The sequence below is a fragment of the Silene latifolia genome, chromosome 5 (genome assembly GCF_048544455.1).
Source record: "Silene latifolia isolate original U9 population chromosome 5, ASM4854445v1, whole genome shotgun sequence".
In the NCBI taxonomy this organism is placed as follows: domain Eukaryota; kingdom Viridiplantae; phylum Streptophyta; class Magnoliopsida; order Caryophyllales; family Caryophyllaceae; genus Silene; species Silene latifolia.
Window position 1 is genome coordinate 77,542,409 of NC_133530.1, and position 26,910 is coordinate 77,569,318.

Sequence of the window (26,910 nt, forward strand, 5' to 3'; positions counted from 1 at the left end):
TTGGTTAATTTTTGACGGGTCGGGCAGAGCTAGTCATGGGTCACGAGGGCTGGGTGAAAATTGACCCGAGTGGCGGCTCGTTCCGGACAGGCTGAGTTGGCCCTAATGTTTGACCATGGCTAGCGCTTCCCCACCCTTTACAATCTAATCAATTCTCATTCTTCTGAACTTTTTAGATGAGACCTCTTTTCGTCTCTAATAACACATGTTCAACCATCTTAGTCAATTTTCCATCGTCTTATATTCATTTAGCAAATATTCCCATGTACTCTCTAATCATCTCATTTCTCTAGAAATCCCTTCTTTTGACCGCATACCGAAATAAACAAACTCATCTTCGCCACATACCTATTCTGAGCACGACAATATTCAAAGTTTTTGAACATTTAATGGCAACTAGCTACATGAGTAATATCATGTTATATTGTGAATCGGGACATAACTAACCTCAATTAAAAGGCATTTCTAAATACAAATGAATCATGTCAGTCTTCCACTTCAAATCAACCTTACTCGATTACAGGACACTTCTTCATTTAACTCCTCTCCTCGCTAGTTTGGATAAAAATTTCCTACACTTCATCTTCCACTTCAAATCAACCTTACTCGATTACAGGCCAGTAGGCCACAACCTTTCTTACACTGGCTGCCATAAATTTATCACAACTCGCCTCCTTTAATCGAGCGTGAAGCCGTGACTAATATCATCAAGACAGTCTCCAACAAAGTACAGTAACAATGGTAATTTAAAACCTGTGTATATTAACACAAAAACTCTGGGGCTCCTGTCCACTACTGTCTACTGCTCTTAAAACTGGAAGCAAAACAAAAAATTTAGGGTCCCAAATTTGGGTTTGTCACTCTTCAGAATCCTCATTTCACAAATTTCACGCACTAACTTCAAATTTAAGCATTGTCCCACTGTAGTGACAAGCGTTAAATTTAGTACCGAATACAATGGATCTAAACAGCCAGAGAACATTATTCTAACATGAAACAATCCATGAAGCAGCTAGATAGTCAATACTTGACCCTACATAATACAGCCATGATGGAAGTTGGAAGAAACATACAAAACTACTCCAGATATACATCTTGAAAGCAGAACAAACATTAAACAAAGAACCTCAAGACAGAAGAAATTGAATACAGTAGAAAATTCAAAAGTAGATGTGGCTATCAGTAAGTCTCCTTTGTGACGGGTATATCCGTCACAAGCTTGTAACGGGTCAAGTATTACCCACATGGGTAGATAAGACATAAATTAAAGTGCATAGGGAGTCACAATTCACAAATGATTTGTCTTATCTAGCCATGTGGGTTTTACTTGACCCGTCACAAACTCGTCACAAATGAGAATTTGTGTGTGGCTATTATGAACATGACCCATAAAATTGTAAATCAGCTTGTTAATATCAATTTCCTGTTCTTTAAGGTCTATACGTTCTTACAAAAACATTAAAAACATCCCAAAGGTGATAGGAACTTGCAAGGGTCCTATAATCCCAAGCCCAAACTTGATTTAAGCCAAAATCCCGTTGGCATATCTGTGAGCCTTTGTTTTATTCTATATATAGCAATTTGGTACAAGATACATATTTCAATGACTAAATTCTATAGATACACAGTATATTTACGAACAACTGATATCTCCAGACAAGTATGACACTCTAGAATCTAGACACATTTCAGATTACGATTTTGTGTTTCATGTGATTAAATTTGTTAATGACCTCTGAGAAGTAAAATAAATGGATTAATTTATATCAATAGTAAACAGTAGAGTACCTCGTGCAGCTCATAAAAGCTTCCGAAATACCTACTCCCAAGTGACGAAATTTACTTGTTGAAGTTATATGTACTCGAGTATGGCACCAGTGTGATTGAATCCGCATGACACCTCCAATGCCTTCACATTGCTTCCAAAATCAACCAAAGCTGGCTCAACATAGTCAACATCAGTTCCATGGCCCTGCAGTTTGAAGAAAACTGAAACATGTGAGATCATGAAATTATCGAAGCTGTTAAATATCCGGAAATCTCTGGATATAATGTTGAACTAGAGAATAGGAATGGCCAGTAAGCCTTTCAAGCTTCTTTTTTCCATCGTATAAACGTAGTTGTCATATCCTAAAAGCATATGTTGCTTTGGCAAACTTTTAAACTCAGCATTATACCTATGCATCCCTACAAAATTTGATTAGAAAATATACGGGTGAACTCTATGTTTTTCAAGCTACAATTTCTGTGTAAACAGTTTGAAGTTATCGAAGTTGTATACAATTCTCCTTTTTCACTATATTACACATGCTATGCAGTAGTTAGCCTATGGTTGTCTCCGGTACTAGTTAAATAGACATTTAGCAAGTGCATAATCATGGAGGGAGAGGAGAGGAAACTGAATAGAAAGAAGAAAATCATATTTTTTTATAATGATATAATAGCGGGAAGAGCCAACAGTCAAAGTTCACGAAGACTGAAAAAAAAGTCTCCCACACATTGATGTGGGAAAAAAAATAAAGAGTTCCCTAAATCAAATAGCCAAAATTATAGACTGAATGAGACAAAAGTCCTACGCCTGGTCAACACGAACTTTCACTGTTTTTGGTAGACCGTTTATGATTTTGGGGCGGTTGTTAAAAAAATACACGTAAAAGCAATTATCAGTGATTCAGCTGTTTTCAGCACCATGCTGAATGACCCTCCACCACAAGTCCACACATGCTATTGCATGCGTCGAAACGTCTTGGGAGAGGATAATAGATAATTGCATTGAGAATAATAAAAATTCTAGCATTTGAATTCCAAAAGGTCAAAAGGGAGCAATAATTACTACAAGAATACAAGCTTGAAAGAAAGAGGGAAACACAAGACAACAGCCAAGAATATACCAGTTGCCCTCCAGAAGACTGTCCATCTACAGAGAAAGTCCCATGAGAACCTCCCCATCCCCATGTGAAAACATAACCACCTGAAGAAAATAGAATTACAAAATCATGAAGTCTATGAGTTTTTGGAGCGAGAGAGCACAGTAGACTTGCTTGGGATAGTGGTAATTGTTACTGGTAATCGAGCTCAATACAAAGGGAGAGAGAGAAATTGGTGGTCACGCAGGTTTGAGGGTGGAAAAGGGGGTAAGGGAGGCGGGTAACTGTTACCCCCTTTATTGCTTAGCTATTATCATCCTTTCCTCATTTCTACCACCCACTAACAGTCTACATCTACTTTCCTCCTTTTTTTAATTTTTTTTTGTTGAACTATTATTATTACATAACAATTACCTCCCTTCCAAGCCAGACCTCAATGATTCACAGATAATAGAGTACAGGAAATAAAAGAACAAATTTTTACCGCAGACAACAGGAAACCACACCCAACAACGACGACTAATAAACAGCGGCGATAATAAGACGACTGAAAGTTGCTATATCTTACAAAGTTACAAAAACAAAAATAGGAGAAGCAACACATGAGCAATGAACAAATTATTTTGGTGGGGTACAAAAAGGACAAACTCAGTAATGTTCAATACTAAATGTGTTGTAGAGAAAATGTTGAGACTACAAGGACGAGATTTTGCAGCAAAACACACCTGAAATAGCCGCTGTGTGCTTCCAGCCGCAAGAAACCTGAGAACACATCCAACATCAATGAAATATCAAATACTGGATGCTACAAGTGTAAATTTTATTCAACTATAGCAATTAGTGCCGTCACAGTTTTAGCCCGTAGCATTCTATATTAGTTTATTGCAAACACCCAACTTTTAAGAGACAAGATACTCAACTTTTAAGAGACAACACACAAACTGAAGAGCAGGACATGGCCACATATTATTTCCTACGCTTCTACCTAAGCTGACAATTGACACGTGAACTCAAGAAAAAACATTAAATTCCAATATCTAGCACAAACCTTACTAACTGGCTGCCTTAAAAAAGGACCTTCAACTCTCTGAGGAGATTGACTGACATCTGTGTAGCTTAAATAAAAGACAAAGAGCACAACGTCAATTAGAGGCTACATATCATCATAAACGTGCAAAGCTATTGACTCATTAATCTAACAATCAAAAGAAGCATACCCAATACCAAGGCAGCCATTTTCATTTGAACCCAATGTGTATAACTCTCTATTACCTTCACCAAAAAAAGCAACAAAAACTATAAATTAGTTGGTGCGACCAGGTAAACTACATAATAAGCAAACAAGTAACTTTTGAAGGAGGACAGGGATACATGTTCATGATAAAATGTACATAAAATAACAATTTTTCTATATCTATTACTTTCCTTATATTCTGGGGATTAGCCCAATGGTAAACAAATAGACAAATAGGGTTATGTAAAGCTCTACTGCATAAACACTCTTCTATTTAATTACAAAACCCCCATAAGGGGGATTGAATAGTCTTGCATGCATAAAAGGGACAAATACTGAAGTTTACTCTGTTCAATTCGTTATGAATTTACACCCTATGAAAACAACTACCAATTGAAGATGATTTTCTGCAAAAAAAAAAATGAAAAATCAGCAGACGGTGCTAATCATAGATACACAGAGCTCCCTATCCCCAGAATGCAGACATAATAGCAGCTGCAAGCCTGCAGAGACTAATTACTAGCATTCCGGAACGACACACGTAGAATAATCGTTCACGAAAACATTTTCAAATTTGAGAGTGGTTGCTTGTGCGGTTGTGCCTATGAAAAGAAGGATCCGTCAACCACACTCTATGACTTTGCAAAGGACTAGACTCTAGAGACTCTCCATATTTGACATCAGTTCTACCTTCCACGCCTGCAGCCTTCAGAAGGCACACAAGTCATGTCGAAAAGAAGGATCTGTCAACCACATCTTACTCTATGACTTTGCAAAGGATGAGAGACTACAATTTGGACATCATTCCTACCTTACACGCCTGCAGCCTTCAGAAGGTCACGCAGTAATGTCTAATTTTTGTGATCCTAGATATGAACTTGATAAAGAGACAGATTGATCTTGTGCACTATCAAAGTCACTGTGCACAGCCTCGGTTCCTCAACAATCACGTGCACATTATGCTCATAGTCAAGCTAATTTCCACATTCTTTTCTCAAAAACATTTTGAGACTTTTAAACAGAGGCGTTTTCAAAATAACAACAAAAGTATTTTCATTGGAAATGCAGAAGAGATCAAGAATTACCAGTTATGATACAAGTGTGGTAACCACCACATGCAATTTCTTCAGAAATTGGCAAATCCAACAACAGTGATGGCCCTGTTCTATTGTTTGACCCAAAGCTCTGCAAATGATAGTTCAATTAGCCAAGGCTAAAAAATATCTTTAGCAAATTAACAATTCAAGTATATACACAAAACGCGTTTTAATCGCCAGAAACTCACAAGCTTTTCCATTGCTCTCTCACCAAAGACAAAGACGTTGCCATTTTCTGTTGAAAATGAGGTTCAAAAGAAATTTAAAACCAGTTTCGCATGAAAATTGAAATATCCAAATAAATTATCCATAGAAAAGGCACAAAAATACCGTCAACGCAAGCTGAATGCAACAAGCCCGCAGCAACCATTTTGACCTGATATAAAAGTATTAGATCAAGAAATGTGATTACACTGAAATTAATGAACAAAGTTTGTTCAAAAGGTTGGAAAGTTATACCTTGATCCCATCAAGTCTCTTGATGACCCTTGGTGTGTATTCACTGCAATAAGAACGTTAAATAAGAAATAACACACGAAGGCTTGAAAATATATGTCAACATTGTCAAGTTGTCAGCAGCTGGCATGTAAAGTTTCCCAGTGTTTTACTTACGAATACCACCTAGATACAAACGGAGTTGATCTGAACTGCTTATTTGTTACCACTTACCATTTTGCTACCATTACTGAACCATCAAATTCAGCAAGTTCACAGCAAACTATGTGCACAGATATTTCTTGGTCGAAAATTCCCCACCTTTTAATCCGAAAAAACTTTTTTTTAAGGAACGAAACTACGACCACAACATAGAGGGATAAACAAACCCGAATAATTACTTGAACTCAAAACAACAACAACAACAACAACAACAACATCAGAGCCTTAATCCCAAAATGATTTGGGGTCGGCTGACATGAATCATCCTTTAGAACCGTCCATGGGTAAACGCACACCTCAAAATGCGAAAAAAGGAGCGAAACATAATACAAAGTCAAGGTAAACTTATAGGTTTTAAAATCGAATTCCGGATTTTTTTTTTATAAAAACTTCAAATTTAAATCGAGAATAAAGATTAAAACGATTTTGAAAATCGAAGTAGAATTAAAGAATCCGGAATATCTTAAAAGTAAATCAAGTAAAATATATAAGTGGTTGGTAAAAAGGTGTAATAAAGGAGAGAAGGACAAATAATTTTTTTTTTTTAAAAATTAAATAAAAACACTAAATCTGTCAAATAACATCAAATACTAAAAATCCACATGTATCCTTTCTTTCCATTGTGCCCTCTCCGTCACCATACTCTCCTCAAGCCCCATAAATCTCATATCGTGCTCTATCACTCTCAACCATGTCTGTCTCGGTCTCCCTCTACCCCTAGGGAGGACCTTTTCAGTTCTCCAAGTTTCCAGCCTCCTAACTGACACGTCCATAGGTCTCCTTCTCACATGGCCAAACCATCTTAGTCGATTTTCCATCATCTTGTCCTCTATTGGCGCCACTTTTACCTTTTCCCTAATCACCTCATTCCTTAATCGATCTTTCCTTGTATGGCCGCACATCCACCTCAACATACGCATCTCCGCCACACTCATCTTTTGAATGTGACAATGTTTCACGGCCCAACACTCGGAACCGTAAAGTAAGGTAGGCCTAATTGCCGTACGATAAAATTTTCCCTTTAATCCTTGGATAATATTCAGTAAATGAACCACAAATAGAACTCCAGTTGTGACAGGATATTATCAATAGTAACCCCACTAAGCCACATAAAGCTACCCCAAGGCACAAAAGGTGGGTAATGTCCTAGTCAAGGCCCATCCCACCCTGAACTGCCTTAAAATTATTTGGTTTAACCTGCACTACAGGCAACTCTGGCCCTGATTTGGGGAAAAAGCAAGATTCATATCATGACTATCATCCTTCACCATATTCTTGATCATGACTCAGGCCCTAAATTCCCCGGACTGTAAAGCCCACTGATGGTACTCAAGTACTACTAAAAAGGTAAAGACTGTGTAAGAAAAATACTCCATAGCTACAAGTCCCAACCCTCACAAACTTTTTCCAATTTGGTCAGCTTAAAGCAACCCTAAACCAGCGCTATCTCCAAACGCTTGCTCAGGAACATCGACCATGACCCACCAGCCCATTTGCTACTTATAGCTACCCTTTTGCTTAAATAGTGTAAATAGCGAAAGAAATAGCCGTAAATTAAAAAAGTGTACTTTGGCACACTTAAACCTAAGGTTTCAATGAGGCACTAGACAAAATACCTTGGTGCGCCTTATAGACAAGACGGAGCCAGCAAGACACACTAGTATGCAATTTCAATATTTTTTTTTCTTTCTATTCCAGTTCCTTTCTTACTCCCTTATCTTTGGCGCATTAGTCCCTAGCTTTTACTTCATCACATGTTAACCCTCTTTAAATTCCAAAAAATGACAATTATGGCACAAACTTCATCTTCAAAATACAAATTTGTTTAAAAAGTATGCCTAGTGTCTATGAGTCACACCTCCTTGTCTCGGTGCACCTCCCACCTCTTAAAACTAAGAAAATATGAAGGGGTTTCATAAAAATTGGCATTTAATCGTACCCTGCCAAGTGATAGTGATACGAGTACGGAAGCGATAATAAACAACAAATGTTGCTCGGGTGAGAGTCGAACTTGGGACCTTGATTCACGAAGGGACGAGATCGTTCTCGATGGGATATTTGACTGAAACTCCGCCTAGACTTTGAGCCAAGGGGATATTTGGGTCGTAGATCCGCCGAGACCTCGATCCAATGGATGTTTAAAATAAAGACGCCGATCTTAATTTTAAACGAGATTTGAAAATACCGTTCAAACCTTGGTTGGTGATCAAATCATGATTGAGTTTTTCTAAACTTTTATTTATAACTTATCTCTGATTAAAATAAAGATACATAAACCCCTTAAATAAGCTAATAGTCTTCTTAACAAACAAGACTCCTAATCAATTAGAAAATCAGTAAATAATCCTAAACTTAATCTATAAGCTAGAATGATGAGTTTTTATTCAACTAAACTACTTCCTATAATCTGAACACAGCTCACCCGTGTTCGATCCTTATCTATTGAATTATTTAATCATCAGAATATGTATCATACTCCCTTTCTTCAAAAGAATCGTCCCGATTCTTAGAACCTTGTAATCCTCCGAGATCGAATACAATCCTTTCAAATTCAGATGCATAATTGATGACGAAAAACATGAAGTTTATATGTGTGCAAACCAATAATCTCGTCTTCAGCTCATCATCTTCAATCTCCATAGATTTGCAATCATAATAATCATTTATAACCCTCTTGTGCCATCTCACCTCGTGCCTTCCACCCCTCCACCCTCCTTGCACGAGAATAACTTCAGCAACCTCAGCATTAACCTCATCCTTATAATCATCAAAAATAGGAGGCAATGTCGGATCAAACTTAACATTCTCCTCATGGCTGCTTTCAAACGAGAAAGCTTTCGACATACTTTTTTTCCCCGGATGAACAGTAACCTATGAATAGATTTTTTTTTTTTGTTGTTGTCTAGAACCGTGCCCCTGAGCCGAGTAATCAAAACCAATTAACCCTCAAACTACCTGCTTGAGTTTAACCCTTGAACTCCAATCGCAATCAGAAATTCAACTAAAAACTTGGCTTTCACACGCCTAGGACCGTCTAGATTTGAGGACATACCCTATGATACAAGTACGGAAGCGATAATAAACAACAAATGTTGTTGGGGTGAGAGTCGAACTTGGGACCTTGATTCACGAAGGGACGAGATCGTTCTCGATGGGTGGGATATTTGACTGAAAGTCCGCCTAGGCTTTGAGCCAATGGGATATTTGGGTCGTAGATCCGCGGAGACCTCGATCCAATGGATGTTTAAAATAAAGACGCCGATCTTAATTTTAAACGAGATTTGAAAATACCGTTCAAACCTTGGTTGGTGATCAAATCATGATCGGGTTTTTCTAAACTTTTATTTATAACTTGTCTCTGATTAAAATAAAGATACATAAACCCCTTAAATAAGCTAATAGTCTTCTTAACAAACAAGACTCCTAATCAATTAGAAAATCAGTAAATAATCCTAAACTTAATCTATAAGCTAGAATGATGAGTTTTTATTCAACTAAACTACTTCCTATAATCTGAACACAGCTCACCCGTGTTCGATCCTTATCTATTGAATTATTTAATCATCAGAATATGTATCAGATAGCCACGCGATTTCATTTCCTGTTCCAAGATGAAATATTTTAGGGGAGATACTCCCACCCCTTCTGTTATATTCATCAACGGATTTTCGCACCCAGCCTCTTCCTTTCCCTCATTCTTGTCATTCAAAATTTCAAATTAAAGGGCTCCTCTAGTCCTCTACCCCCTTATCGCTTTTTGCCCAAAGAATAGGCCAACACCACAATGACTATAGGGATGTTGTATACGGAGTATTAAATTTGACAAAGTAAAAAACTAAGTATCCTGAACTTTGTCGCTTAAGCAAGCTCTAATGGCAGTAAGAAACTGAAGATGCACCAAACATTTGCTATAACATGTGATGGAAAACAAAAGTACAAGAATTTAAAGCATTTCATATTGAGCAGAAACAATACCATGCACTGCTTAGAAAGCCTAACAAGCTTGATTGACGGTCATGACCTAGTCTTCCAGAGTTTCCTTCTCCCCAGCTCAAGGTAACACCTTCATCTTTCAACCAAAGAAAATAGTGACTTCAGGTCGACATAATTCGTTAAACTGATATAGTTACTACTTAATAGTAAAAAATAACATAGAGGAGATACTATCATACCAGTGACAGCAATGGAATGCTCTGAAGCTAAAGCGGCCATTTCAATGTGGATTCCACTCAAACATGCAACTTTTAATGGTCTCGAGACTACACTTGGTGCACCTGACAAATACATATTGAAAATGAACATCAATAGAATAAGCTGTGATAACTTTCATAGCTAAAATTACTATGTAAATAAGAGATAAACAATCCACTTCTCCCAAATGAACTGCCAGCAAAGTGAAGGACAGGATACCAAGGATAAAGATGCATAAACTATAAAAGTTGTTTATTACCTATCTTTTCATATAAACACATCTCACAGTTTTGATTTACTCAATATCAGACTATGCCTATTTGGTCTCTCTTCATCCACTTTTTATGTGTTTTACCTCCTAGTAGCATTCATTAGGACGGTTCATGTTAGGCAACTAGTGACGGACGAAGAACGGAAGCACAGGGTGTACCCAAAAAAAAGCAATACATAGAAGGAAATCGATATTCAATTTTTACATGGGTATGGTTACAAACTTCCGTCTTTAAAACGATAGATCTACAAATAACTTTTCACGCGGCTAATTTTTACCGCATTTACAATGAGAAATTATAAAGCATGTTATGTGCTTGTCGAAAAAAAAAATCGACCGTCTACCACAAGTAGGGCCTTCTCTAACATGTTTGGGGGCCATGTGTGAAATTTCGAAGGTAATCTATCTTACTATTATAATAGTAAAGATGTATATTGTGTATATTATCAACTTTTTAATTGTCTAGATGACCAAAAATGTCTTATTCATACTTTTTTTATTTTATTAATGATGGCATGATAGTTATACAATTGTTAAAACTAAAAACAAGCACTTATATGAGACCTTTGTATTCATACGAATGTCCCAGTTCATATTTTCATAATCAAATTATAGCAATCTCATACAAGACTAACTATAAATTAAATAGAAACTGGTTCAATCAGCTTACTACCAACAGGAAGCGCATGTTCGAAACCCTGGTGAGAATTTACATCGTTTGATAACCCCTATGAACCCACCCCCACCTAGGTCCTCCCTTGTAGACAATCCCAACTCCACAAGTTATATTGGCATTGACGCTTAGTTGTTTCTGCAGGTGTAATCTTAAATAGACCACACTTCTGACAAGCAAAAACATGTCAATTGGAAAACCAAGACCACATCAATAATTTAGCAATGGCAGTCCTAAGGAGAACAATACCACCATCACCACCACCACCACCACCACAACAACAACAAACTGTGATGCTCGGACTCTTCACTTACCCCGAAGGATCCAGACCATCCGGTGGACACGACCCGATCACGCATCCGGACATGGATCCCTTGTCGGATCCTTCTATGAGAAATCGGATCCTTCGGTGTGAGTGTGTTTTGTTCTTACCCTTTGTTTTGTACAACCACCCTATATCAGGAGTAATCTTGACATGAATTTAATGATGTAATAAAGTCTTCATTCATATTAAACATGAAGAAACTATTTTTCCTTTCTTTTCTTTGATTTTTTTAACTAATAATCAATTTTTTCTGGAAAAAAAAAATTAGCCGAGTCCAAATTTAAATTTGCATCCTCGTATCCGAGTCCTTGTTTTTGAGATTTCAAGGATCCGACACTCGGATCCGTACCCGTGTCGGATCCTCATATCCATGTCCGAGCATCATAGACAACAAAGCCTTGGTCCCAACATGATTTGGAGACAGTTAACATGAATCATCATGCGAATCCGTTTAAGCTTGAAACCCGCAAAATGGCCAAAGCCAAGTAAACAGAAGTAAAATAAAATAAAATAGACGATCAAAACAAGTACGTTGTAAAAATAAAGCAAGGTAAGAAAGTTGTGAAAATAGAAAATTAGAGCACTAAAATAGGTTTATGAAACAAATAAAAGAGTATAAATCAAAGGAAAATTGTTCCAGTAAGTAAATGGTAAAAAGTAAGAAACAAACAATTTTTTTTTTAAAAAAAAAAAAAAAAAAATCAAAATCAAAAACTCAAAATCAAACTCAAACTCAAAAATCTTCAACATGAATTTTTCCTCTCCAGAGTGCCTTCTCCATCGTCATATTCTCACTAATCCCCAAAACATCCATATAGTTTTAATCATCCTTATCCATGTTTGTTTTTGTCTTCCCATAACCAAAAAACGAGAACAATAAAAAAAAAAAGTAGCAGCACCAGACAAGTTTCAAGCTATGCTAACCATGTTAATATTTGCTTTCCGCCATAATGAAACTGAAACTGGGCAGCTATTCAGGCAGTACAATATTTTTGTCAAATTTATGATCAAACATCATCTTGTAGGCCATATAACAATTTAGATAAAATGCCCCCACAATAGACATCCCAAAATAACTTCAAACCAGACTGCTTATTAGTGCTCTAGTACAATGCACATTGCACGGAGCGCTGGTCATGAAACAATGTCACATTTATAGCTGAAAGTGGCAACGCACATATGTTACATTGTGTGTCTGGCCGTGCAAGAAAGATCATTTAAATAATGAGTTAATTAAGATAAAAATAAGGGGTTACATCCATAAAAAATAAAATGACGGTTTATGATTCATATAATTAGTTTATCATCTTCATCTCCATCAGCCCAATTTCACACGAGCTTTCTCACGTTTATTTTTGTATCCTCGTATTTAGGATTCCACTTTACACGTAGCTTGTTTTGTTTTTTGTACTCCTTCCATTATTTCCGTTTGGCCCCATTTGTGAATTTATGTAAGGGGAACTTTGAAGAATGGCTCTCATCGTTCTTTGTGAATTGTGATTAACTCTTGTTACTTTTATTGTTTGCCTTTTCACAGTGAAAGATTCATATGATGATCATTTTAACCTACCCCAAATCATTTTGAATGATTTTTTATTATACGCTCACCGTTGTAGCAACAGAATTATACCCCTAAATGAAATAAAGAAAGAAATCAGGAATTCTACACTCAAGAGAGGAGACAGCGTGAACTAAGTATAAATGATGAATTAATCAGCAAATAATAATAACAACATAAAAGCTAATAATAGTCATATGATAGATTGTTACTCTTGCCAAGCCCAAGCTGTCCATTAGTGTTCTTTCCCCACATATACAGTTCCCCATCCGCTGCATTGTACAGAAAACCATCCAGAAGTTAGAAGTAAGAACCATGAACCCCTTAAACAGAAGAGGTATACAAACTTTTGAACATAAGCAGTCAATTGGGCAGTAATCAACCCCGTCCATCCTAAAGTTGAATAGTCCGCCAAATTAGTGTCTGAACAAAGCCTGAATTAGCTCAGTCAACAGATAAGGTGGTGATAAATTTTTATATATATGGATTTTTATTAAACACCAAAGCCATAAGATTCAAGATAATCTTGTGAACCAGTACTCATATAGGTTTTAATGTGTGCCCTTGGATCACACATTAGAAAAACCGTAAGGAATTATAAGGGCGAGAAACCCTCAAGAAAAAAAATATGGCACAATAATCTAATTGGTAGTTTGGGACAAGAAGCGCCCATTGTCGGGGGGAACCTAGCCACTACCCCATCCAAATTTTTGTTTTTTTGAAAATAAGACTATTTGCTACCCCATTAAATGAATTAGGTGATATAATTTTACGATTATGATATACATATATTTTTCGCTACACCATATTTGAAATCCTGGATTAGCCCACTGGCCATTGTGCTTACCCCGAAACAAGATAAGTCTTCAAGTCACTCATCATAGCTTTACAAGAAGTTATAAAGAACAAACAAGGTGGGGAGATTATATAACTAGAAATAAAAGATCATCAAAGTCTCAAGAACCTTACTTGTAATAGCACAGGAGTGAGAGTAGCCAGCTGAAATATGTTTGATCTGTTTCTCAATCCCTGGAACTAACGTTGGCTCCTAAAAAGGAATTAGAGGCTCAAGTAAGAATTAATTTGGATTTTTTACATATATTCTTACCACAGTAGTGATAACAAAATTAGAAATGCATAAACAAGGCTCGAGTAATTAAATTCTAACATTTTAAGAGTAATTAAATTCTATCTTCTTGAGCTTTAAAATCTAGTGCCAGCTTACCATATGCCAACCATGGAACAACTTAGAACATACAACACTAATAGTCCTGAGTGTACTCACAATACCTCAATCTGCCTTTTCTATAATTCCTTCAAGGCCCAGCAGAACAAATGTCAAGCATAGAAAACCCCAACCTAGTGACCTCATTTAGGCAAAAGTCACCAAGGCCAATTGGTTGAATAAATACCTAATAATGTGGTTTTGTTTCCCTTTTTAGTTATATAGGGAAAGATCTTCATGTATACATCCCTTCTTTAATATGTTCGAGAAAATCGAATTAATAATAACAAATACTCCCAAAAAAGGACGACAAAATATCCTCTCAAAAAAGGATGATAAAATATCCTCTCCAAAAGTTTACAAACTATGCGATTGCGTTAGAAGATCGTAATAGGGGTGCCTCTTCTTGCTGCCACAGAGGCAGAGTAAGTTACACGTTATAATCAAGAGTCAAGAAGTTCACGTCATACAAGAGTTCCTCTCCAGCATAACAAAACGAACACGGCCAAAGTTACGCACTTACGCATCACCACAAAATTCTTATCCTTCCCACCTAGACCCTTGACCCACAGCACCCACAGGACAGACCCATTGCTCCTCTATCACCGCGATCAGATGTAACTATGTAAAACAACAGCGTCTTATCGAACATAAAGATTAAGTTATGCATAACAACTTAAAATTAAGTTATGCATAACAACTTAAACATAAAGATTACCATGATACTAAAAAGAGCGTTTGCAACATTTCATATCAGTAAAGCAAAGGATCTCATTATCTTATCGAAGAATAGACATAAAAGACAAGAAACAAACACAAGACATGCTTTCCGTTTCTTGAGCATCCAAAAACACTCAGTAGCATACCATTGTGTAATCCAAATCATCAGAAATCCCAAGTTGTCCAAAATCATTGAGTCCACAAGCATACACACGTCCAGATTCTGCCATATGATAACTAATAGCAAATGAAATCCTCCCAACATTGTAACACAAACATAATTGTATACATATATAAGAATCATCATAACTCAAATATCAAGTTGAGCTTGTAAAAATACTCACTAGTTGGTCTTATATTTGACAACCAAACAGAAACCGCAAAAACTAAAAGGAACCATGCCACAATTCAAAAGTTCAAATATCTTTCACAGAGACCAGCTATTAAAGTGAACTAGCCAGAAATGATAAAGTTCAAATTTCTTTACTTTTGTATCATCATTATTAAAGTTCACTCCCAGTTTTGACCTCGTTTTCAGCAAATTTAAACTTGCAGGCTTCGGTCTTAAATTTCTTGCCACATCTGTACCCTAAGCAATAAGCAATGACATGTTTATGTGTCATACTGTAATGTACTCAATATAGCCAGCAATGCCGAAGTAAATTCGAAACTAAAAGTCTAGAACAGTAATGGAAATGTTCCTGCAAACATTATGAATTAACAATAGCTCGATGATCAAGCAGTAAATTACTATACTGTATACTTAATTAAAAAGCAACAATTGATGAATAAATTTAATAAACCTGTGAGAAAAAGAGTATGAGCGCCGCCACAAGAGAGGGAACGAAGCGAATCAGCACCGCGAAAGGCTGAGCAGACGACGGGGCGCCATTGAGAATCAAGTCCGCCGAGGCCTAACCGACCGTAATCACCGTTTCCCCAAAGCGCGGCGAATCTCTTTTCTCCGCCATTCGAGTACCGCCGAGCCGATAATCCAAACTGTAACCGTAACCGTAACCCAAAGCGTGATGGGGAAATTGGGGTTGATTCGGCGAGGTGGAAATGGCGGGAAAAATGAGCGTAAATTTTACTCCACGACATAGTGAAGGAGACGAGGGATCATGAATGATTTAGAGCGAGTAACTGAGAAGAATTGTAAAGTAGTCCGTAGTCCATAGTCCGTAATGAAGTTGAAGGTTGGAGAAAGTGTTGGTGTGAAGTTGAAACTGATGGTTCTCACGGTTGATACGTTTCCCGACACTTCTACTGCTCACAAACGTGAAACGTCTACAAGCTTAAAATACTCGTTCCGTCTGGAGTCAATAAGATTGGGTTAATTTGGATTTCGGGTTATTCAAGTATGCAAGAATTTGGTCCGGGTTGGTTTGGGTAATTTTTATTTTGTGAAATTTTGGGTGGATTGTATTCAAATTATTTGGAGATAAAAAATAAGGTGGTTAAAAAGAATTAACAAATACTAAAGTATGGCATACTTGAAGCCGGGTTCATGATCGGGGCAGCACCGAGATTGGTCATGCAAGCATTCGGAGGTGAACACTGAACCTGTATTTTATGATTCAAACGATTATAGGTAAGTTGACGACATTGTACACTATACAAATTTCAATCAATATAGAAACTTAGTTAGACCCAAGTACTATGAAAGTGATAAAATAGCGTAAACAAATAATAAAGTATGGCGTACTTGAAGCCGGGTTCATGATCGAGGCAGCAGGAGATTGGTCATGCGCGGTCTCGGAGGTGTACACTGAACCTGTTTTTTAGGAATCAAATAGTTTTGTGGAATTTGTTAGCTGATGAAGTTGTACACTTTAAAAATTTCAATGAATATAGAAATTCAGTTAGATGCTAAATTGTTTTCATTAGTGGGTGGTAATGTTGTTTTACTGTTTAATAAAATTTTCCGTCAAGGCAAACTCTTTAGTGGATATAATGTTGCAGGGGAGGAGGTTATATTTATAAAAGAATAACAGGCGGTATTGTGAAATTTCAATGCTCGAAGAATGTGTGAAATTTAATGAGAACCAAAGTGAGGCGTACTTGTATTGGGCATACTTTCAGCCGGGGTTCCCTTTTTTTAATAAAAATTGTGAGTAATTAAAATCCAATGTCGTGTTTACAATTGATCAATAAAAACCATTTTCGGAAATTATACCTCGAGTGCTGTTTTCGCATCATAACACAGTTGGTCTTGGAGTGGTAAGGTTGATGTTTGGGTTACCAGGAATTGTGGCCTTGCGCGGTCGACCTCTTTGGCAATAGTTCATCTCGACATCACCATTGTCTGCGTAAATTTACCGGTAGAAATACTTTTTGTTAGATAAAATCAAGTAAACTACTGGAATCAAGCTGGTACCTGCCTAGGTGCGTTACTATTAAGGGGATAAAATATAGTCAACAAACAATAAATATTGTAACACGCTCTCATACCAAGGTGCCTTACCAGGACCACCCTACCATGAAAGAGTGTTACCATCTCGGTTGTCCGAGGTTAGTATATATCAAAAGCGTCTGTCCTAACACATTTATTAGAAGTACTGTAAAGTATAAATGTTTACAACAAACCAAATCCAAATCCAAAACCAACAGAGTAAATCCAATAGTTGACAACTACAAAATCATAGCTAAGACTCGAGACTGTGATACTACAACTGGTGAAGACGACTCCCCCATGACCGCCCAAGCTCACCAAAAGCAATACCTGTCAAGCCTGCTCACCATCCCCGAATGGATCACAACAGATTCCACAAACAACAACAACGGGGTCAGTACCGTTCAATCAATGTAAGACAAACAAACAATGTAACCGGCTTATCATCCTCCACAGTAATTGACTACACACCGAAGTGTATAGCCCTGCCGGATTACCCATCGCAACAGGTAATCCACTCCGCCGGTGGGGGACCGCAGCCCATCCCCACCAAGTCCAGCTCATCAACGAGCGACTATCCCTGTCCCTTAATGTGCACATCCCCTCCCGTGACGGGTTCCACGGAGGGCGAACTAGGGTGTGAAGCCACTCCCGCAAGTGACTCCACCACAATCACACACACCACAGCATCACAACTGTCACAACACCACAACCGTCACAACACAACCACATCACCACCGTCACCACAACACCCATACTCCGATGAGCAGTTAACAACAATTGCAAAACAAACACAATCTTAATCAATTAACAGTAACTGAGTAGGGGAAACCCTACCTTAACAACAACAGCAATATAGAGAAACGGACAACTAGAATGGCTCCTCTACGAAGTCTTCTCCTATACAATAATCACATAACACAATTACACATTGCACAATTCACAATTCCCTTTCCCCCAATTCATACATAAAGCAACCCTTAAAATAAATCATCAATGACATGGGGATAAGGACTTACCGGCGATGGAACGAGAGATTGAATGCAAGAGCTACGATGAACACACACACACACACAATGGGAGATTTGGGAGTGATTAGGTTTGCAAATGACGTTTTTAGAAACTGATTATCGAATATATAATCCCTAATTACTCCCGAACCTAACCGCTGAAATAATACTCGCCAGACCGGATACTCGGTCGAGTATGGAGTATACTCGGCCGAGTATCCTCTACTCGGTCGAGTATTCATCATACTCGGCCGAGTGTTCCTCGGCAGAAGCCAAACAGAATACACTTTTGACACTACTCGGCCAAGTAGGCTCTACTCGGTCGAGTAGTTAGCTTATGAAAATCCGTAGTATTACAGTCTTCCCCCCTTAAAAAGAACTTCGTCCCAAACTTCACACTCTACCCTAAAACAAGGCATAACAAAACACAAAAAGACTTCCCAACGAACATTTATCAACACCAAAGAACTACACAAAGCATCACAAGACCCACTATCCCAACTCAAAATAAGACAAAACACACACGACAAGACCCACTATCCCAACTCAAAATAAGACAAAACACACACGCAACCATCTCCTACCCCCCTAAAAAGACAATGGTTACGTCCCCGTAACCAAACATACCTGATCAAAAAGGTTAGGAAAACGTTCTCGCATAGCTTCCTCGGGTTCCTATGTGGCCTCTTCCACATTGTGATTAGACCAAAGTACCTTGAGCAAGACGGTCTCACCATTCCTTGTCTTACGACTTTGCGATCTAGAATCTCTTTAGGAACCTCGTCATAGGACAAGGACTCATCAAGCTCGATATTCTCCACCTCAAGTATATGTGACGGGTCACTCACATACTTCCGAAGCTGTGAAACATGAAAAACATTGTGGACTCTATCCAAAGCCGGTGGCAAAGCTAATCTGTAGGCTACCTCGCCTATACGGTCCAAAATCTCATAAGGACCTATAAACTTATGACTTAGCTTACCTTTCTTTCCAAACCTCATCACCCCTCGCATAGGTGACACTTTCAAAAGAACCTTGTAACCTACTGCGAACTCTATGTCTCTGCGGTGCAAATAGGCATAACTCTTCTGGCGATCTTGAGCTGCCCTCATCTTTTGCCGAATCAGCTGAACTTGCTCAACCATATCATGTACCAGCTGTGGTCCTAAAACCACAGCGCCTCAGAACTGTCTGTTGGAATATGTGTCCTCCGACAATAATGCGATCACAATTGTCGATCATAATGATCACATGTTTAAATCTCATTTTTAAGAATACATGTGGGATGTAATTGTAATACTACGGTTTTATGAGCCTCTGGGTACTCTATCGAGTAGGCCTTACTCTATCGAGTAAGGGTGTGTTGCGTTTTAAAATAGTTTCTGACCTGTTGGGTACTCGATCGAGTAACGTAGATACTCGATCGAGTAAGGGGGCACTCGATCGAGTACCTTAGCTACTCGATCGAGTAGCCGTTTTGAGGGAATGATTTGACGGGTTTTGCCAATAACGCGAGTTTGATATAAAAGGTTTCCGTCAGTTTATTTAATCACTTTTAACCTTTCTAAACCCTTCAAAAGAAAAAGGAGTTACGTAGTTCTCTCTCGTCGCGTTGTTGGCAAATCCCCAAGGCTAGGAGTGTCGGATCATCTTGTTCTTTGCATCATAGTATTCCTTGCGTCAAGGGTAAGATCTACATACCAATTTTATACTGTTTCTTTGAGTTTGTTTAAAACCCTAATTGGGTAGATTTGGGGGTTTTGGGAGGGTTATGTTGATTAGGTGATAATTTTATGATTATGTGTATAGGAGAAGGGTTCGTAGAGGAAAGTTTTGAGACAATTTGCTAGATCGTCCGATGTTTGTGTTGCATTCCGGTAGGGTTTCCCTACTCGGTATTAATTACATAATGTGTGGTGATTGTCTTGTAGTTAGTGATTGTTGATTGATTCGGATGGTTGTGATTGTATATATTGTTGATTGATTATTGTTGATTGATTGGCGGTCGTGATTGTATATTGTTGATTGATTCAGACGGTTGTTGATGTTGTATTGTGATTGCTGATTGTTTGTCTCTGGTTCTCGAGATGCGTTCTCGGCTGGGTGGAGTCACTTGCGGGAGTGGCTTCACGCCCTAGTTTCGCCCTTCGTGGAACCCGCCACGGAAGGGGATGTGCACATTAATGGGACAGGGTTATCGCTCGGTATGATGAGCGGGGCTTAGGTGGGAACGGCTGCGGTCCCCCACTGGCGGTGGTCCGGTGGAAGGGATCGTGTGACGGAGATTGATTGGAGTGGGTGTGATTGTGTGTGTGACTGTTTGAGCTATGTTGTTTGTTGTGTTGTTGGATCATATAAATTGTGTGATTAGTACTGACCCCGTTTAAATGTTTTAAAAACTGTGGTGATCCATTCGGGGGTGGTGAGTAGTTATTGAGCAGGTATGAGACGATGCGTATGGGATAGCTGGGATGAGTCACCACGTTGCAGTTTAGAAGTCTTCATTTGTGTTCTGTCGCTGATAGTATTTTGATAGTAGATAGTTTTGAGAACTTGTATTTCCTTCTATTAGTTTTGGTTTTGAACATGTAATCACTTAAACTATAATTACTTTTAAAGTACGTTTCTTTATTGTCTTATGATATTCATTGCCTCGGGCAACCGAGATGGTAGTATCCTTATACCTGAGTGGTCCTGGTAAGGCACTTGGAGTATGGGGGTGTTACAAATGGTATCAGAGCGACGATCCTGAAACCTGTAACCAATGAACCCAATAAACATAGGGAGTAAAATAAAATGAACCCGGGGTAAAAGTTGTAGGAGCTAATGCAAAGACTTGGGAGACGTCCTAAAGTCGCGAACTCGCCCTACAATTTTGAACCGGTCACTATGGGATATGAGTCGGGATCGCTATGTGTTTACCTTGTGTATTGTGTACCTATGTAGTGATGTGTGGCATGAATCAGTGGATGTATGTATGTTGAGAATGGGGAATGTGTAGAAAAGATGGTGATGATGTGATTTCGTAAGCTATTGATTGAAAGTATGATAGTTGTTTTACGATATGGCATTATAGAAATACGGAAAGAAAATTTATTTGATTGGAGTTATACATAGAGTTATGTATACATATATGTTGTTGGTAGTGTTGTACGAGTTTATATAGCTGAAAGTTTGAGTAAGAGCATGAATAATTGGTGGAAAAAGATGATAATTGTTGCATGATAATATGATATTTTTTTTTTATAACGCATGTTGTATGATGGAAGAGATTTTATAAGGTTGTTATGCTAGTAACATGTGAATATGATACTTGATGTCATATAATCGTGATTTCGTTTACGTAAAGTTATATAATAAAAACATGTGGGTAATATGTGATTGGTAAGTTGAATGATATATGTGCATCGAGTTAATTGTTGCTTGGCTTTTGAAGTTAGTAACATGTGGTTAGGGATACTGGTTTTATGAGCATCGAGTTGTTTTTGTTTACCATGTTGTCGTTTAAGTTGTTGGGAAGTAAAATCAAGTAGTTGTGTTTTCGATTATAGGGAGGTCGTCTTTAAACTGTTATAACTTGAGATGCATAAATGATTTTAATGTGATTCCAATTGGAGGTGATAGTTTGTCCTTTTACGATTCTAACGATAGGTCACACGCCCAAAACGACCAAGAAATGAGTGAGTTATGACTGTTTTACGAAAACTGGACAGTGTTGAGAAATGCGTAGGTACTCGATCGAGTAGCCTTGGTACTCGATCGAGTAGGAGGGAACTCGATCGAGTACGTTAGTTACTCGATCGAGTAGCCCTGGTGATTTGTTTTACGTGCTTCTGATCTTCACTTACTCGATCGAGTGTCCTGTACTCGATCTAGTGACCCCTGTTTTGGGTCATATGCTTATCTTTTGAATTCATTGTATATTATGTTTAATTCAAAGTTGTTATTTTGCTTCTTTATGCATTGTTTTACATGTACGTTGGTCTTGACGCGTAAGTTACCCAACCTTGTGGTGTAGTGAGTGGCTTTGTGGTGAGTATGAGTTCGGTGGGAGGACATGAGTTATACGTGGTTGTGATAGATGGTGGAAAAAGAAAAGGAAGATCGTTATGGTTTATTGAGACATAGAGCATGTTTTGTGAGATGAGATGAGCGATATGTTTGTACGTTGAGTAATGCAAAAGTAATTAAATGGGGGCAAGGGATGATGTGAGTTTATGGAACGTGAGAATGAAAAGATTGAAATGAGGGACGCAAATGGTGGCATCTTGAGATGTGTAAAGAATCATGGAGGGGGATGGTTAGGAGTCGTGTGGGTTAAGAATATACATAGTGAAAGTTCGTTTTAAAAGGGTTGAGAAGAGTAGTATATAGTGAACTTTGTGGAGACATGTCGCGAGGTGGATTTGTAGACAATGAATGAGTTTGGGAGATTTGGTTTATTAAGAGATGAAACTACTGTGTGATTTCCTTGGGCAATTAGCGGTATGAAAGGAATTTTGATTTCTAGAGATGTAATTGTTGAACAAGAACGTTGATTCTATGGATGGATTAGTGGCAAGGGTGATTGATGACATAATAAGAGAATATTTGTGGTAAGAAAGAGTGAGATGATATCGATATGAAATAATTAGATGTGAGTTTTGGAGCAAAGCGGTGAGAAAGTAACTTAGGAACACTAAAGAGTTAGGTAGAAGTGATAAGGAGTTGAATGGTTAATTGATTTTGTAGAGTGTAAAAGAAAAAGAATGAGGGGAATAAAACTAAGAAAATGTTGACCGGAGTTATGTGATATAGAGGTATGGAGTCGTCGAGATGTATGCTACCAATCATGAGGATGTTAGTTAATGGTTATAGAGGAGTTTCGGGACAACATGATTAGTCTTGAGTTTTGAGGAATTCAGGAAAGTAAGAAGTTGGTAGAATATCTGCATGATATGAGATTTTGGTGGAGATTTAGATGATGATACAGTTAAGAATGGTATTGGGAAGAATGTTGAAGTAATTTTGTTGATGGATTTGATGTTCGTTATTTGGGATGTTAACCAAAGATAGGAAAGAAATCGTGATATTTAGAGATGAGTGTAAGGATTTGATGTCCAGGACAAAGTGGTAGTGTTATGGTTTGTGACTAGTGGTTAAGGGTGATGGTATATTAGAAAGGTAACAATTCAGGCGGTTGATTTTGCGAGAGACCAGGTTGATATGTATGGTTGTGAGGGAGTGTAAGATGTGGTTATATGAGGCGGTTGTTAGTAGTTGAGTATTAATAGTATGGTTACATTTGGCAGGGGGTGATGGATACGCGAATGGGAGAATATGTTATGAGGGGCATATAAGTTAAACTCGGGCGACAGGTAACCTTTGTTGAGTGGTAACTTACGTGATCAGGATTGACTAGGTGGATGTGATTACGGGTCTATGATACGTGTAAATGTTTGTGTGAGGTTCTGACCTCACAAGAAGTGGTATGGTGTAATAATTATAAAGTTGTTATATGATTGTTTTGTAATTTATGTTGGGTACGGTATACTAATGGAATGAGGTTTAAAAGGTAATAATGTGATTGATCTGGTGTGGATAGTTAAAATTGTATGTGTATGGATGATACTTGTTTATTCCGTGAAATGGTAAGGATGATGTTCATGAGATTATTATCTGTTTAATTCATATAACATGTTGCATTGTGATTTAGTAAAGTGGATTTGAGTAAGTTTTTCTTGTCCGAGAAGTTATGTTGGGTCAGTGTTTATGGGATTGTGTCTGTTGTGATGTCTATCGGTGTAGTTGTGGTGCCTCGGGTGATGATCCGGGCACGGTACCTAGTGTTGTGATGCGGGTATTTTCGCACTACGGTGTGGCTGTTGGTGGTGGTGTTGCGATGTCGTCACCGGTTGTGGTGGAGTAGGCGGGATGATTATGATTCGAGTTTCGAAAGTACATACCAGTTACACATAAATTGTTGTTTTGTTTGATGTTGCTTCCTGTGAGTTTCGGTTTGTACGGATAAACGATTGTTTTGGTTATTGATGTTTCTTACCGATTCGAGTTTTGGTATGAGGGTAGAGTATGATATGAAAGAGAGTTGTATATGTTTTCGTTGTTGTCATGGTATAGTGACATTCTGTTGATGGGACACGGTTGTCGAGAAGTTGTTCTGAGATTTTTTGATCTTGTTTTAAGATGAGGCTTTAGACATAGTCATGGTAAGTGATTGGTGGAACATGTGTTGTATTGATCTGGACGCTGCAGGTGGTTCATAATCAAATTTTGGGACAGTGAGTGTAGGGTGTTGGGAATTAGTGTCATGTTAAGTTTTGTATGAGTTTTGCGGTAATAAAGAAAAGAACTTGAGGATCTAGTGTGAGTGTACGTAACGAGTGTAGATCGTGAGTTATGCTTTTGGGAGATAGGTGCCTTACATAGAGAGGTATGTTGTTTTGCAGTAAGAATGGAGAGTTAGTATGGTGATTTTGCTACGAGTTTTATGGTATAGGTTAGGTGGTGTGCCGTATGAGTTGAGGTATGAAAAATGTTTAAGTAAGAGAGCCTTGGATATGTGCATGGCGAGTGTTTAGGTTATAGGTGGTTATCTTTGACATGCGGTGGTGATGAGGATAATGAAAAGATATATCTAGGATTTAGTATTAGTGAGTTACGAGGATGTAACATTTATCTTAAGAGGAGTAGGATGCGATAAAGAGATTTTGATGGTTGTGCATATGGTAGTATATTTGGAAGTAGAGTGTTGGTGTAGCATAAGATATGGATTTGTATATGTTGTGGTTGATAGTGTTAAAAGGTCATGGACGTGCTTGTAGTAGTTCGATGTTAGGAATGCGAGAATACTTCGATAGTGTTGACAGTTGGATGATGAGATTATGAGTGTGAGTAAACTTCGAGGACGAAGTTCCTTTTAAGGGTGGTAGAATGTAACATTCCGTTTGATGTTTATGTAGTTGGTTATGTATGGAGTTAGTGTCGGGAGAGTTTATGATGTAGTTGATACGACATCGTGAGCGAGGTGTGGAGGTAGGAATAGTTGGTAGATTTGGTGTTAAGAGTTCATGGTTTCATGTTTTGTAAGTTGGGGTTTTGTTTTGAGTTCTTAGTAGCTTTGTTGCGTCTTGACCGAGTTAGTATGTTGTTTTTATGTATGGGTTGAACTTCGGGGACGAAGTTCTTTTTGAGGAGGGAAGACTGTAATACTACGGTTTTATGAGTCTTTGGGTACTCTATCGAGTAGGCCTTACTCTGTCGAGTAAGGGTGTGTTGCGTTTTAAAATAGTTTCTGACCTGTTGGGTACTCGATCGAGTAACGTAGATACTCGATCGAGTAAGGGGGCACTCGATCGAGTACCTTAGCTACTCGATCGAGTAGTCGGTTTACGGGGAATGATTTGACGGGTTTTGCCAATAACGCGAGTTTGATATAAAAGGTTTCCGTCAGTTTATTTAATCACTTTTAACCTTTCTAAACCCTTCAAAAGAAAAAGGAGTTACGTAGTTCTCTCTCGTCGCGTTGTTGGCAAATTCCCAAGGCTAGGAGTGTCGGATCATCTTGTTCTTTGCATCATAGTATTCCTTGCGTCAAGGGTAAGATCTACATACCAATTTTATACTGTTTCTTTGAGTTTGTTTAAAACCCTAATTGGGTAGATTTGGGGGTTTTGGGAGGGTTATGTTGATTAAGTGATAATTTTATGATTATGTGTATAGGAGAAGGGTTCGTAGAGGAAAGTTTTGAGACAGCTGCTAGATCGTCTGATGTTTGTGTTGCATTCTAGGTAGGGTTTTCCTACTCAGTATTAATTACATAATGTGTGGTGATTGTGCTGTAGTTAGTGATTGTTGATTGATTCAGACGGTTATGATTATATATTGTTGATTGATTCAGACGGTCGTGATTGTATATTGTTGATTGATTCAGACGGTTGTTGATGTTGTATTGCGATTGCTGATTGTTTGTCTCTGGTTCTCGAGATGCGTTCTCGGCTGAGTGGAGTCACTTGCGGGAGTGGCTTCACGCCCTAGTTTCGCCCTTCGTGGAACCCGCCACGGAAGGGGATGTGCACATTAATGGGACAGGGTTATCGCTCGGTATGATGAGCGGGGCTTAGGTGGGAACGGCTGCGGTCCCCCACTGGCAGGGCTGATCCAGTGGACAGTCGGTGACGGAGATTGATTGGAGTGGGTGTGATTGTGTGTGTGACTGTTTGAGCTATGTTGTTTGTTGTGTTGTTGGATCATATAAATTGTGTGATTAGTACTGACCCCGTTTAAATGTTTTAAAAACTGTGGTGATCCATTCGGTTGTGGTGAGTAGTTATTGAGCAGGTATGAGACGATGCGTATGGGATAGCTGGGATGAGTCACCACGTTGCAGTTTAGAAGTCTTCATTCGTGTTCTGCCGCTTGATAGTATTTTGATAGTAGATAGTTTTGAGAACTTGTATTTCCTTCTATCAGTTTTGGTTTTGAACATGTAATCACTTAAACTATAATTACTTTTAAAGTACGTTTCTTTATTGTCTTATGATATTCATTGCCTCGGGTAACCGAGATGGTAGTATCCTTATACCTGAGTGGTCCTGGTAAGGCACTTGGAGTATGGGGGTGTTACAGTAATATTTTACAGTCAACTGGTCCACACATATCGGTAATGATTGGCTTACTAGAGTTTGACATTA

At 38.2% G+C, this 26,910-nt stretch overlaps 1 protein-coding gene across 4 annotated transcripts; it reads right to left on the reverse strand.

The window, feature by feature from the left end:
• Positions 1 to 366: 366 nt before the first annotated feature.
• On the reverse strand, positions 367 to 16,093 carry LOC141657599 (ultraviolet-B receptor UVR8). Of its 4 annotated transcripts, none has more exons than XR_012548808.1 (17): positions 15,622 to 16,093; positions 14,965 to 15,041; positions 13,843 to 13,921; positions 13,086 to 13,145; positions 10,028 to 10,129; positions 9,831 to 9,924; positions 5,658 to 5,700; positions 5,529 to 5,574; positions 5,387 to 5,433; positions 5,187 to 5,286; positions 4,085 to 4,139; positions 3,916 to 3,982; positions 3,593 to 3,629; positions 2,892 to 2,971; positions 1,789 to 1,972; positions 725 to 921; positions 367 to 601 (listed from the first exon to the last, which is right to left on the reverse strand). XR_012548808.1 is itself a non-coding variant. In XM_074464884.1 (15 exons), exons 1-15 carry the CDS (start codon positions 15,917 to 15,919, stop codon positions 1,853 to 1,855), a joined length of 1,305 nt encoding a protein of 434 aa, XP_074320985.1. In that variant the 5' UTR covers positions 15,920 to 16,093; the 3' UTR covers positions 1,522 to 1,852. The 4 variants fall into 4 exon arrangements, 1 of the variants encoding a protein (XP_074320985.1); XR_012548810.1 differs by having other exon boundaries at positions 367 to 589; positions 715 to 921; XR_012548809.1 differs by having other exon boundaries at positions 715 to 921.
• Positions 16,094 to 26,910: the final 10,817 nt, after the last annotated feature.

Excerpts from the sequence above, each read along its gene's own strand:
- LOC141657599 (XM_074464884.1), bottom strand. The coding sequence starts at position 15,919 with ATGTCGTGGAGTAAAATTTACGCTCATTTTTCCCGCCATTTCCACCTC. Across the intron at positions 15,042-15,621 it reads TCATACTCTTTTTCTCACAG|AATCTGGACGTGTGTATGCT; the intron begins GTTTATTAAATT and ends ATCATATGGCAG. Across the intron at positions 1,973-2,891 it reads AGTCTTCTGGAGGGCAACTG|GGCCATGGAACTGATGTTGA; the intron begins GTATATTCTTGG and ends TTCAAACTGCAG.